Here is a 13,389-nt window from a genome sequence, read left to right on the forward strand (position 1 = left end):
GTAAGAGAAACAAATGTGAGATTTCTTTAATGTAACAAACGTAATCTTGGCCCACTGAATAGCATATGCCCAACTTTATAAAAAAAAGTATAAATGATTGAATAGGGGCGTGTTTTGATTTTATTACGTTGTTTCACTAAGGCATGAACGGGGGCGCAAAAATCGAATCAAAGCGTTTCAGTGGCTGACTGGAGAATTTACGAGGATCCCTGAATGCATCGCAATGACTTGTTTCGCGTTCAACTTTGACCTTTGAATCACATGCTCGGGGAATTCCATCCACAAAAACAGCCTAAATCATCCTACAGACTATATATAAACATTTTATTTTTCTGAGTCAACAGAATAAATATGTGTCAATCAAGTAAACAGAATGTTTTAGTTCATTTTTCTAGTTTATCTTAGTGGATTTTTTAGATGTCTGACATCTGAGATGTGTTCTATTTTTATCATGGTTGAGGGGAGTACTCTGCAACTTTCTTACCAACACAGCCCTGAAAAGGTTGCTTTGTACGGACTGCTTACTGAGTTACAAAAGGTACATTTTAAATCAATAGAAAGGTAATTTGCATATGGTTAGTACAAGTGCTGTGTTTATTGACTTATATGAGTTAAAAAAGAGGATTTATTTGACCTAGAACCAGAAAATTTCAAACTTGTGTTCTGACAGTTTCATGGACCTGACTGAAATCCGAGGGCTCAGGCTGGATGTGATTTCAGAGGAAGGTGAGCACCAGGACTTGAGCAGAGGATCAACAACCATGGAGATGTTCAATTTGGCTTCAGATCGAGCTGGAAGGACCTTGCAGAGGTTCTCAGTCGGCACCAATGAATCATTTCGTTTTGAACCCTGTGAGGACAACTCTCCATCTCCAACTGGGGCAGCAGATGGATATGGTGATGATGATGAAGTGTTCAAGAAGGGAGAACCCGAGGTGGTGACATCATTTATAACTGAGGATTTGCAATTAAACATAAATGCACATTCATGAACATTTGGTGGTTTGAAATCTACATTGAATTCAGTTTTCCATTCAAATGGGTGAAAAACCTGCACAAAGAAAACAGTTATAGTTTATGTTTGGTTTTTTTTTTTTTTTACAACATAAAGGGATAAACTCTGACTTTTTGCTGCTTGTAGAGTGACATCGTCTCCATCAGGAACCGACTGCAGGGGAAGGTTGCTGAGATGGAGAATTTTGCAGGTCATCTGGAGGAAATCTTTCTCACCGTTGAGGTAAAACTAAGAAGTCATATTTGGTTTGGTGTGTCATTTATAGGTTTTAACTGTGATTTACTACTTTTAAAAGGAAAATTTTGTCTATTCTTGTTTTTGAAATGATTGATTTTCTATTTTTGACTCAAAGACATACATAACTTATCTCGAAGACTCACAAATCTATTTTTATTGCCTCTCATTCCATTCTTCTCTATGACTAATGTAAATCTCTGAATGGACCTCCATGATCATGTAAATCTGTCCAGGAGAATTTTGGCCGTCAAGAGCAACTCTTGGAGCAGCACTACAACGATGTGCTGCAGACTTTGTCTCAGCGATATGACGAAAGGGCGAGTGAACTGGAGGAAGAGAAAAAGAGTAAGTTGGAGTCTCTGTACAGCCAGCTGCTGGCCTGTGGTCAGGCACTGGGCAACTCGAAGGAGCTTATTGAGACAGCTCAGGAGACCTACCGCAGCCAGGACAAGAGACTCTTCCTGAAGGTGCTTTAGCTCAGTTTCTGCAGAACTTTGGAAATTGTTCAGCTGCCTTGATCTGAAAAAGCCATTTGCCTGATTTTTTTAACTTTTGTTGACAGACTGTTATGCCCATCATTAAAAGGTAAACATGACCATTCTAGTGAGTTTGCATGGCGTGACAACTAACATTTTTACAGGTTTAAGTTTGTGTGGCATGAAGCTGTTGTTGTAGCTCCAAGTAGCAAAAATCAGGAGGAGTTTCCTCATGGCATGGCATTTTTTACCTGTTAGCAAAATTTCTGATTTTCTTTTCATTGTTAACTAGATTTGAAACATTTGTGAAAGAGGATGTTGACCTCACCCTGTCTACAAGCCTTGAATTCAACACACCACTCGCTGATCTGTCAGATGTCACAACCATGATGGAGTCTATCAACATCATTCCAGGTCTGATTCAAAAGCGCATCCTCTATGCTCAATGGTGGCATTTTCGCAACAGCATTTTCTTTGTGACGTCAAAGCAGTTGAGTTTGTGAGTTTTGGTTTTGACACATCTAAACTTCTACAAATGAATAGGGTCAGTAGAAAAGTCCTGGCAAGGCTGATTGCACATAGCAACTGATTTTAGTTTTCTTACACATCGAGGCTCGTGTGTCCATACATTTAGTGAGGTTAGCAACCAGGAGAGTGTTGTGATTAGGGATGCACCGATACGATACTGGTATCGGCACCGATACCAATACCAGTATCGTGTCGGTAAAAGTTAACTGATACCAGCAACCGATACCAATGCAGTTGCTTGAAAATGGCTTCCCTGCAACTTGTCATTTCTGTTCACCTAATATTTTAGTTTAGTGATGATTTCCAGTCATACATTTTACTTTTTATCTACCTCACAGTATTTTCCTGTTGAAAGCAAAGAAGAAAATAAAATCTGTATTCCAAATCATTGCATTTTTTTGTGTGGTAGAAATATCGGTGCTGGTAATCGGAATCAGTGAGTACTCAGATCCGAGTATCGGTATCTTATCGGTTTGGAAAAAAGTGGTATCGTTGCATCCCTAGTTGTGATTAGACCATATCTATCTGAAGCATCTTCATTAGTTTCAGGACCACTTGATGACAGATTTATGGAACAGAATAATGGAAAAACTCGCATGATGATATTTTTATACCCTGAAGCTTGTCAGGATGGGATGGGATACAATATTGTAATCTGTTTGACAAAATTACAATAATATCACAGTGATATCAGAGTGACAGAAATTATAGGTTTACGTTAGATGTATGATACAAAGACCTTTCAAGGAAAGTTAAAGTAATTCATCCACGTAGGGAAATCAGATGGAGATGGACTAAAATGGCATCCATGAAGAATTCAGATACATTCTGATCTCACTTTTGCGTGTATCATCTCAATGATCCACAAGACTTTTGGGAAATATTTTGTGGATTGACAAGACTAAACTTAAGACTTCTAGATGGTGTGTGTCCTGTTATATCTGGTGTAAAACTAACACTGCATTTCATAAAAAGAACACCATTCCAACAGTCAAACACGGTGGCGGTAGTGTGATGGTCTCAAGATGTTTTGCTGCTTCGGGACCCGGACCGTTTGTCGTAACTGATGGAACCATGAATTCCCATTTGTAAAGGCATTATTTTTGTGTTGTTATTTTCACTCTTAGTCAGGGTGTTATTGTTTTTGATAATCTACTGCAGGGGTGTCAAACTCATTTTAGGTCAGGGGCCACATTGAGGGAAATTAGTCCCAAGTGGGCCGGACCGGTAAATAAAAAAAAACTTCAGATTGTTTTCTTTGTTTTAATACAATCAACATAAAACAAGGCTGGAGCCTGAGGGCAGTGTAGTACAAGTACAAAACCTGAAGTGTACTTGAAAATTTGAACAAAGAAATAAATAAACAAATAAAAAAAAAACATTCCTTAGTGATTCAAAGAGCTTACAGATCACATGGCAAGATCAATTTCATGCAGCACTTAAAGTTTATTTGACTCATTTTACTTTACATCTTTTAGCTTTCACCAGCACATCAATATCAGAAGCCACATCCTGAGTGGCGGCCAACTTCAGGATGTGATTCAAGTTCTTGTGTGAGCCTTGAGCGCAGCTTTGTTTTATTTATACTCATTACAGAGAAAACCTGCTAAAAAAGATAAGTTTATTTTCACTCTACACTGTAAAGTATGAAAATAAAGTTTACACAACCATCTCGCGGGCCGGATTTAACCCGCTTGCGGGCCGGATCCGGCCCGCGGGCCGCATCTTTGACACCCCTGATCTACTGTCTGGAGTTTTAAAACTAAACTGATGCAGTATTATTAATCTAGTTAACTTGCTAGTGCTTTTATTTGATTTTTGGTTTTACTGTTATTTTTCTGGCTATTTCGTGGAATGTTTTTTTTTTTTTTTTGTTATGTGCATTTTGATTTGTTTTTGGCCTTTTAGTGTTTTTTGTTTCATGACATCCATTTTTAGCATGGTCTTATTGTGGTCTCTAATTTTAAAGTATATGATCTATGATTAACATGTACTGCACTTTGGCAGCCATGGCTGGTGGCACTAAGGTGCTTTCTTAATAAATAAATGAAATAACAATAAAACTGGACTAACTTTTTTTCTGTAACATCAAAAACAGCTCCGTCTGCCCCAGTAATCAACCCACAGATGCCCAACTCGGCCACCCAGACGACCCTGCATGTGCGCTGGAGTTTGTTTTCTGACGACACGGTGGAGTTCTACGAGCTTTACTACAGACCAGTGCTGGAGGACATGCCAGCAGACGGTACTGGTGCACCACATGGTATGATATATAGTCAGGGCTGCCTGCATCTACAGCTGCAAAACAATTAAGGGTTGCAACAGTTTCAATTTCATCTGGATTTTGTCTGGAGGATTAATGATGTGTCTGCCGTTTTCAGAGAGCAGGGTGAAAGTGAAGGAGACCCACTGTACCGTGATGGATCTGCTTCCCAATGCCCAGTATGAGCTATGGGTGACAGCTACAAACACAACAGGCATCAGCCCTGCAAGTGAGAAGGCCTTATATGTGACAGGTAATGAAATGTCACACCTACCTATAGCAAGGTGAATAAACATTTGACACCTTTGATGTATGACATTTTAAATGAGGTTGAACCTGGTCCACACAGTGCCATCGCCTCCAGTGATCAAGCAGAGGGGGTGCTCCAGCTGTCCAGAAGCTGCTCTGATCCGCTGGGAATCAGGAAACACCAACCCTGTGGACTCTTACACCGTGGAGCTCAGAGAGATGGGTTCTGACGGCACAGAGAGCAGTATTACAGAGTACGAGAACCCAGCTACTGACAGGTTTTACTTTATGTCCATAAACAAGCTTGGGCTTTGCTTGCCTGGTATTTTTCAGGTCCTGTGGACATATTGCTGCTGAATCAAAGTGTGCTCTGTCCTAGAAAGTCTATTCTTAGCTTAGTTCCTGCAGCAGTGTTTGCCTGAGCTGCGTTTGTCCTCATACATGGGGTCATTTTCATTTTTTATTCACAACAAACTATTAAAATGTGCCAAAAGTCCCTAAATGTATAGATCTAGTTATTTAGTGGTGCTGAGACAGGACATTATTTAAAGTTAAACTGTAGAGCAGGAGTCTGCAGACAGAAGCGTTTTTAGTCTCACCTTATGAAATTAATTTAAATATATTGCACTTAAAATTTGTGTGAAAAAATGATCCATATTTTGTCTCTCAGTGTGTGCGCTGTGGTTTCCTTTTTATTTGCTGTGAAAAATGGGTTAGGGTTAGAAAATAGATGACAGTTCTTTCTACGACACTTTCTTAGAGCAAATATTTCAGTTCATTCCAGAGTTGTAGAACATTTTTAAAATAAGTTGGTCACTTACTGGTAAATAAAGCATTAAGTTGCACCTTAATGCTTTACCATACCAACAATAAAATATATTAAAGGTTATCTATAACAGTTCTTTACCATGTTTATGGCAGGCTTTTATTATGGTAGACGTGCAAACTATCCGTAAAACAGCCATTTGGCTCAATGAAAAAATCAAGGTTCTGGCAGAGAACTGCATAAGCAAAATTGTAATTTGCTCAACAGTAAAATATATCTCCCACACCTTTTCTGTTTGACGTAAAGCTGTAAGCACAGTTCAGATGTAATAATCGGTAAGAATTCACACAGGCAGCTCGACCTTTTGTATTATTTGTATCACTCTGCTATTGACATTTTGTGCACTCACTGCAAACATATTCACATTAAAAATTTTTTGCACCACCTAGATTTATGCCACATTTTTAAGTGCCTTGGTGTAGAAGTATAGAAATAATTGTCTCAAAAATTGGCCTTTAGAGTAAAATTCTGAGTTATGAGCTTCTTCTTTGATGTATTAATCCAGGTCCATAGTAGCCGTCCCCACCTGTCAGTGTCTGATCCAGCTGCAGACATCACGACGCTACCTGATCTCTGTGAGAGCGGTCAATGTTGGTGGGCCCAGTGAGAAGAGTGAGGTTGTAACGGTCTCCACAACAGGTACATTTACGCCTGGTTTTTAGTCATTTTTACCGCTAGTGGACAATCAATTATAAAAGTTACAAGTAATTCAAATAGGCCATATAAATGTGAACATATTATTTGTAGTTTTTGCTGTATAACATAATTAAAAAATCAGGCATGCTTTTCCTACTTTAACACAATTGGGTGAAATCACAGGTACGTTCTTCCACCTCCTGGAGGACACAGCCCATCCATGCCTTTCCATCTCTGAGGATGGCTTCACTATATTTTACGGAGATGAGGAGCTACCCATAAGCGCATTGGCTCTCGATGACAACACTTTTACAAGGTTGAGTACAGATGCGACTGTGGATTGGGCCTCTATTGCAGCTCTTTATGGAGTGTGTGTGTGTGTGTGTGTGTGTAGATGTGTAGCCATCCTGGGGGATCTGATTCCAGTTAGAGGCAGGCATTACTGGGAAGTTGAAGTGGATGATGAGACGGAATTCCGGATTGGAGTCGCATATGAGGACACTGAGAGGAACTCATACCTCGGGGCAAACAGCAGTTCTTGGTGTATGAAACACATCCGCAGTCCAACCAGGTACCAAACAATGAAACGTTATGTCTTCTAATGAATCAACAGCTTGTGTGTGACTTCAAACTATAGAGGCCGACCAATATATTAATTTTTTTTTCTATATTGGCCATCAGACAAAATTATTTTTAAAAGCTGGGGGGAAAAAAACAAAAAAACAAACAGAAACCCGTGTGGCCAACTGTCGCCACTACTAGACTGAAGAAAGGACCCGAAGGCAGCGGCGGTGTTACCATTAGTTATAGGTCGGCGGCCGCCTGGGGCCCCCTTGTGTTGGGGGGCCCCCTAGCCCTGACCGCCGGCACCCCTCTGTTAATGCCACAATATTCTTATTACCAACCTGTCGCCGCAGACGGGATTGGACATGCGCAATTCTCATTACCATAATTCCTGAACCGTTCAAGATATCATTAAAATTCTAAAAGTGCTGAAAAGATTAAAAATGGGGCTTTTGGTGCATATACAATATATTACGGTAGCCACCAGGATTCCCTGTCTTGAGCGCAACGAATCACAACACAGATTCAGAGACGTGCTGAGTTTGTTATCCAAAATGCTCCGTTTTATAACTTTTGAATGGCTGATCAGATTCAAATAATTCCAACGGTTCCTAAAAGTACATAAAAGCAGCTTTCCAACAATCTATAGCACGAAGCAATCAGTTATGGAAAATGTCGCTACGAGGGGAAATCCTGCTGTACAGCCTGATTGAAACGGAGTACAGCGCAGAGGTGAAAGCAGATAACGGAACGGGGAATCTAATTAGCATAAAAAGCCGGAATGAAATTATGGAAATTCCTCAAAAAAATCTATGCGATCTAATACGTGTCCAAGAAGGCTTTTATCTGAAGTCAGTGACCACGAAGAACGACAGGTCTCCAGTGAACCAGGGTATGAACCTTTGTTCAGTCTTTATTTTTTTATTTGAACAACCCTCAACTATTTGCTCAGCTTCATTCCAGCATTATTTATCTTTTTACAATAAATAATTATTTTTGCTAAAACAAAAGTTTTTGGTATAGCAGTGCACGGTGTGCAAGAGAAGCACCCCATGGCAGTGTGAGGTGTGCAGGACTCTGCCTGCAGCTGGAGAGAAACTGCTTCAAGTCTACCACATCAAATAAAAACGTCTGAAAGTTTACAAAACTAAATGGTCTTAAAAACTGCTGAAAAAGAAACCAAGGTTCAAACTTTTTTCAGAATAGATGCAATACAGTTCAAAGTTTAAATTGTCCATTCCAGAGGTTCGGGGAGCCGTCAGGCTGAAGAAGGAGGCCTACAGGGCGTGGCTGGTCTGTGGGTCTCCGGAGGCAGCAGACAGGTACCGGATAGCCAAGCGGGGTGCAGCAGTGGCAGTTGCCGAGGCAAAATCTCGGGCGTGGGAGGAGTTTGGTGAGGCCATGGAGAAAGACTATCGATCGGCTCCAAAGAGGTTCTGGCAAACTGTCCGGCGCCTCAGGAGAGGAAGGCAGCAACTCGCTCACACTGTTTACAGTGGGGATGGGGAGCTGCTGACGTCAACTGAGGCTATAGTCGGACGGTGGAAGGAATACTTTGAGGAGCTCCTCAATCCCACCAATGCGCATTCCGAGGAGGAACCAGAGCTGGGAGGCCTGGGGATGGACTGTCCGATCTCGGGGGCAGAAGTTGCTGAGGTAGTCAAACAACTACACAGCGGCGGAGCCCCGGGGCCGGATGAGGTTCGTCCTGGGTATCTCAAGGCTATGGATGTTGTAGGGCTGTCATGGTTGACACGTCTCTACAACATTGCGTGGTCATCGGGGGCAGTTCCTAGGGAGTGGCAGACCGGGGTGGTGGTCCCCATCTTTAAGAAGGGTGACCTGAGGGTGTGTTCCAACTATAGGGGGATCACACTCCTCAGCCTCCCTGCAAAGGTCTATGCCAAGGTACTGGAGAGGAGGGTCCGATCGATAGTTGAATCTCAGATAGAGGAGGAGCAATGTGGTTTTCGTCCTGGCCGTGGAACTGTGGACCAGCTCTATACCCTTGCAAGGGTGATGGAGGGGGCATGGGAGTTTGCCCAACCAATCCACATGTGCTTTGTGGATTTGGAGAAGGCTTATGACCGTGTCCCCAGGGGCACCCTGTGGGGGACGCTCCAGGAGTATGGGGTGGGTGGCTTTCTGTTAAGGGCCATTCAGTCCCTTTACCAGAGGAGCGTGAATTTGGTCCGCATAGCCGGTAGTAAGTCGGACCTGTTCCCAGTGAGGGTTGGACTCCGCCAGGGCTGCCCTTTGTCACCGGTTCTGTTCATCACTTTTATGGACAGAATTTCTAGACGCAGCCGTGGTGTGGAGTGTGTCAAGTTTGGTGGCAGGAGAATCTCGTCTCTGCTTTTTGCGGATGATGTGGTCCTCCTAGCTTCATCCAGCTCTGACCTTCAGCTCTTGCTGGGTAGGTTCGCGGCCGAATGTGAAGCGGCTGGGATGAGGATCAGCACCTCCAAATCTGAGACCATGGTTCTCGACCGGAAAAGGGTGGCTTGCCACCTCCGGGTCGGGGGAGAGGTCCTACCTCAAGTGGAGGAGTTTAAGTATCTCGGGGTCTTGTTCACGAGTGAGGGTAGGAGGGATCGGGAGATCGACAGGCGGATTGGTTCGGCGTCTGCAGTGATGCGGACACTGAGCCGATCTGTCGTGGGGAAGAGGGAGCTGAGCCAGAAAGCCAGGCTCTCGATTTACCAGTCGATCTACGTCCCAATCCTCACCTATGGTCATGAGCTTTGGGTAATGACCGAAAGAACGAGATCGCGGATACAAGCGGCCGAAATGAGTTTCCTCCGTAGGGTGGCCGGGCTCAGCCTTAGAGATAGGGTGAGGAGCTCGGACATTCGGGAGGGACTCGGAGTAGAACCGCTGCTCCTCCGGATCGAAAGGAGCCAGTTGAGGTGGTTTGGGCATCTGGTCAGGATGCCTCCTGGACGCCTCCCCGGGGAGGTGTTTCGGGCATGTCCTGCCGGCAGAAGGCCCCCGGGTCGACCCAGGACACGTTGGAGAGGTTACATCTCCAATCTGGTCCGGGAACGCCTTGGGGTCCTGCCGGAGGAGCTGGTGGACAAGGCCGGGGAGAGGACGGCCTGGAGCTCCCTAATTGGGATGCTGCCCCCGCGACCCGGACCCGGATAAGCGGAGGAAGACGAAGACGACAAATTGTTTGCCCAGTAATTTTGAAGTTCCTGTTCAGTAATAAATGTAAAAAATTCAAATCCGTTTTTTGCTTTTTTCACTTTTAAGCTGATTTTTTAAAGGCTTTAAAAGAAATAAATTCTAAACACAAACCATACACTGAAAGCTGAGGTTGTTCTGAAAAAAGGAGAACACTTTGCAATTTTTTTATTACAATTTTACAGCCTTAAGAAAAAATACCAGGGAGCCCTGTTATAATTATGGTCATAAGAGGGTTATTAAGACACCGATGCACAAACAGGAAGTGATTGGTAGTCATTCAACTCCAATCCAGTTGGTGGCGGTAATGCACCAAATTGTTGTTTGCCAAGTGGCATAAGACCACAAATAATAAGAAGAGAGGCGGGAGTGCTCGTAAGAAATTCAAAGCAATAGTCAAAACATTAAGCATGAAACTGAGTTATCCTAGTGGCTCCAATAAGAGAAAGCAGCAGCTTGCTTCATAAAAGCTTTTATTTTCTCTTCTGAAAGTGGCGTCGTTTTTCGATGTAAACATCAGGAAGCAGAAAAGGAAAGACAATGGAAAATGTTTAAAGGGAGGAAAACACAGACCAAAATGGAAAATAGAAAAAAAAAATAACTAAGGCTAAAGCACAGGAGCACTGACAGGAAGAAGAAAGCAGAGCAAATATTGAAAGCGCTCAAAGGGAGAGAAGTACAGGAAAAAAGAGGAGGACTAATAAAAAGGGAAAATAACTCATGTCAGAAGAGGGGAGTTTTGCAAATCTAGTTAAAGGTAAGATTGTCAAAAATTTTGTGTAAAGGGCCCCATGTCTGTGTTCGCCTTGGGCCCCCAAATTGCTAAATCCGCCACTGCCCGAAGGACCCCAACACACCATTTAAGTGTTTTATATTTGAAGTTCAATAAATATTAAGAGATTTATTGACTTGTGTAATTTAAATTGCACAGTGAGTGGTAACTTCTTCACAATCAATGTGCTGCTAAAACATGTATGTGTGTGTGTGTGTGTGTGTGTATATATATATATATATATATATATATACACACACACACACACACACACATATATATATATATATATATATATATATATATGTGTGTGTGTGTGTGTGTGTGTATATATATATATATATATATATATATATATATATATATACACACACACACACACACATATATATATATATATATATATATATATATATATATACATATATATAGTCGACCATCTGCAACAAAATTCTTTAAAAAAAATCGGTATTGGCCTTAAAAAACACATCGGTCGGTCTCTGCTTTAAACACTGAATGTGGTGCACAGTCTCTGGTTATGAGTCATTCTGGAAAAGACACTCTTCCTGCTCATCTCCAACCTTCAAATTTGAGATAAATAAAAATGTTTTAGGTAGGTTTGGTTTGCCACTGAGATGATTGAATCCTTTGCTAGTGACAGAAATCTGATTTCCAACAAAGCACGTGGATTTTGACCAGCTAAAATCCAAAATGAACACGCTGGTTCTCTGAAAAACAAGTTAGTGCAGATCTGAGAAACTAGGCAGACTGTATTTTTAGCTTTTAGGACACGTGTCAGACACAAGGCGCATTTTTATGTGGCCCGCAAGATAAATTTCAAAAATATATTAAAATTGACCCGCTGGCCAATTTTACCTAAAAGACTATAACTCCCATGATGTTTTGCGGCGTTAGCACGGAGCTGAAGCGCCCCCTCCTTTGTGTTTTTTCCAACGTCTGCAGCTCCGCTGTCACGGATAAAGTAAACACTCCTCTCACTCAGAGCCGAGTTTACTCAGCTATTTGCCAACATTGAAGCCCAGAAACAGAGATTTTAACCACTCAGTAATGTGTTCACGACTGAAAGAGAAAGTTTACCAACTAACTTCCAGAGCTGATATAACTGCTGTAGTTTTTATTTTTCCTCCCCGACACATAACGTGGTAAAGCTGCTCAGACGCTCTCCATGTTCAGCAGCACAAACCTATGTGAGCACCTGTTGTCATCTAATGTTGTCATTATTATGATGAAGATGAACAAAAAAACAGGAGTCTCCTCCTCAGCTCAGATCAACCCCATGATGCAGGTATCTGGCTGGAACAGGTGAGCATCACAGTAAACCAGCGGAGCAAACTGAGCTTTAAATATGTTGGTTTTATGCTCTTTTTCTGCTCCAAAACATGAAAGTTAACAGGTGAGATGTTGCATTTTCATTTAAGATAAAATGAGTTTTATTTTGTTGTTGGCCCGTGAAAATCCCTTTATTGTTCCTCAGTGGGGAAAGCTAGACGTCACAGCAGCGATGAAACTTATTACAGGAGAAAAAAGGAGAATAAAACACAAGAAAAATGAATAAACAAGAAAACATAAATCCTGAATAGATTTTTAAAATGCTGATTATACCACAAGTAATGAATACCACTGATGTATTTTATTTAAAACTGACTTGCTCGTTTGTAATTTGGTTATTCCACATTCAGTGTTAATGCAGAAATAAGTTTGTTTCTAAATTAAAAGGTTCACAATTGCATATATGTTGATAAAGAAAATGTGCAAATTTGCCGTCACTTTTTCAAAAAATATTAAGTTTGGCCCTCGACTCCGTCCCAGTTTCATTTCAGCCCCGTGTGAATTTGAGTTTGACACCCATTTTAGAACATTTATCATTCACAAAAAAAAGAGAGAAGGCTGCTCTCTGCAAGACTAAGTCCACTAAAGGAAAGAAATATCCTGCATTAAATGTTACTTCCAAGTGTTTCTATAGCAACCATTTTTGGGAGCAAAGCTGGATGTTTTTAAGACTTAACTTGAAGCAGTGTGTCCCACAAACCCCAAATGTAATTCTATTGTGAGCATCTTTTTAATCCTTCCTTCACAGATTTTAAGTCTTGTTCATTTTGTTTCATCTGCAGCCAGTTACAATCTTGCTTGCACATAAGTCTGCATCTGCTTTCCTATTGGCAACCAACCATGAGTTGTTTAAACACTGTTTATACTAACAAACTCATAGTAATGTGGCTCTTTCTGTGAAGGCATAAATATGAGTTTCTACACAACGGCCAGAGTCCGGACTTGAGGATCACCGTGTACCCAGCACGCATCGGAGTGGCTCTCGACTACGACGGGGGAACGCTATCATTCTTCAATGCAAACCTGGGGCAACATTTGCACACCTTCCACTGTCACTTTCAAAACTATGTCCACCCTTGTTTTAGCCTGGACAGCCCAGGAGCACTCACGGTCCACAACGGCATCCAAGCTCCCGAGTACACACTCATCTAATAGAAAGCGTCTCTTCCCAACATACGGGGGAAAAAATAAACGCGCTAAACGAATGTTTCTGATGTTGACCATTATGAATGTTATTAAACAATGTTTAAACACATTTGGTAAACTCCCAACTCAAATGAATCAGTA

General features: G+C 41.7%; 1 protein-coding gene across 4 annotated transcripts; it reads left to right on the plus strand.

Annotated features, from left to right (window-relative positions):
* The first annotated feature begins 243 nt into the window (after positions 1-243).
* On the plus strand, positions 244-13,357 carry LOC107381698 (fibronectin type III and SPRY domain-containing protein 2). Of its 4 annotated transcripts, none has more exons than XM_015953516.3 (13): positions 244-561; positions 671-938; positions 1,142-1,237; positions 1,486-1,719; positions 1,815-1,837; positions 2,021-2,142; positions 4,355-4,519; positions 4,638-4,772; positions 4,869-5,022; positions 6,100-6,233; positions 6,414-6,546; positions 6,625-6,801; positions 13,005-13,357. In XM_015953516.3, the coding sequence occupies exons 1-13, from the start codon at positions 434-436 to the stop codon at positions 13,252-13,254; spliced, it is 2,019 nt and encodes a 672-aa protein (XP_015809002.1). In that variant the 5' UTR covers positions 244-433; the 3' UTR covers positions 13,255-13,357. The 4 variants fall into 4 exon arrangements, with proteins under 4 accessions (XP_015809002.1, XP_015809003.1, XP_015809004.1 ...); XM_015953517.3 differs by having other exon boundaries at positions 671-935; XM_015953518.3 differs by having other exon boundaries at positions 356-538.
* The last annotated feature ends 32 nt before the right edge of the window (positions 13,358-13,389 follow it).

The sequence above is a fragment of the Nothobranchius furzeri genome, chromosome 9, assembly GCF_043380555.1.
Source record: "Nothobranchius furzeri strain GRZ-AD chromosome 9, NfurGRZ-RIMD1, whole genome shotgun sequence".
Taxonomy (NCBI): Eukaryota; Metazoa; Chordata; class Actinopteri; order Cyprinodontiformes; family Nothobranchiidae; genus Nothobranchius; species Nothobranchius furzeri.

Excerpts from the sequence above, each read along its gene's own strand:
- LOC107381698 (XM_015953516.3), top strand. The coding sequence starts at position 434 with ATGTGTTCTATTTTTATCATGGTTGAGGGGAGTACTCTGCAACTTTCT. Across the intron at positions 1,838-2,020 it reads GTTATGCCCATCATTAAAAG|ATTTGAAACATTTGTGAAAG; the intron begins GTAAACATGACC and ends ATTGTTAACTAG. Across the intron at positions 4,520-4,637 it reads CGGTACTGGTGCACCACATG|AGAGCAGGGTGAAAGTGAAG; the intron begins GTATGATATATA and ends TGCCGTTTTCAG.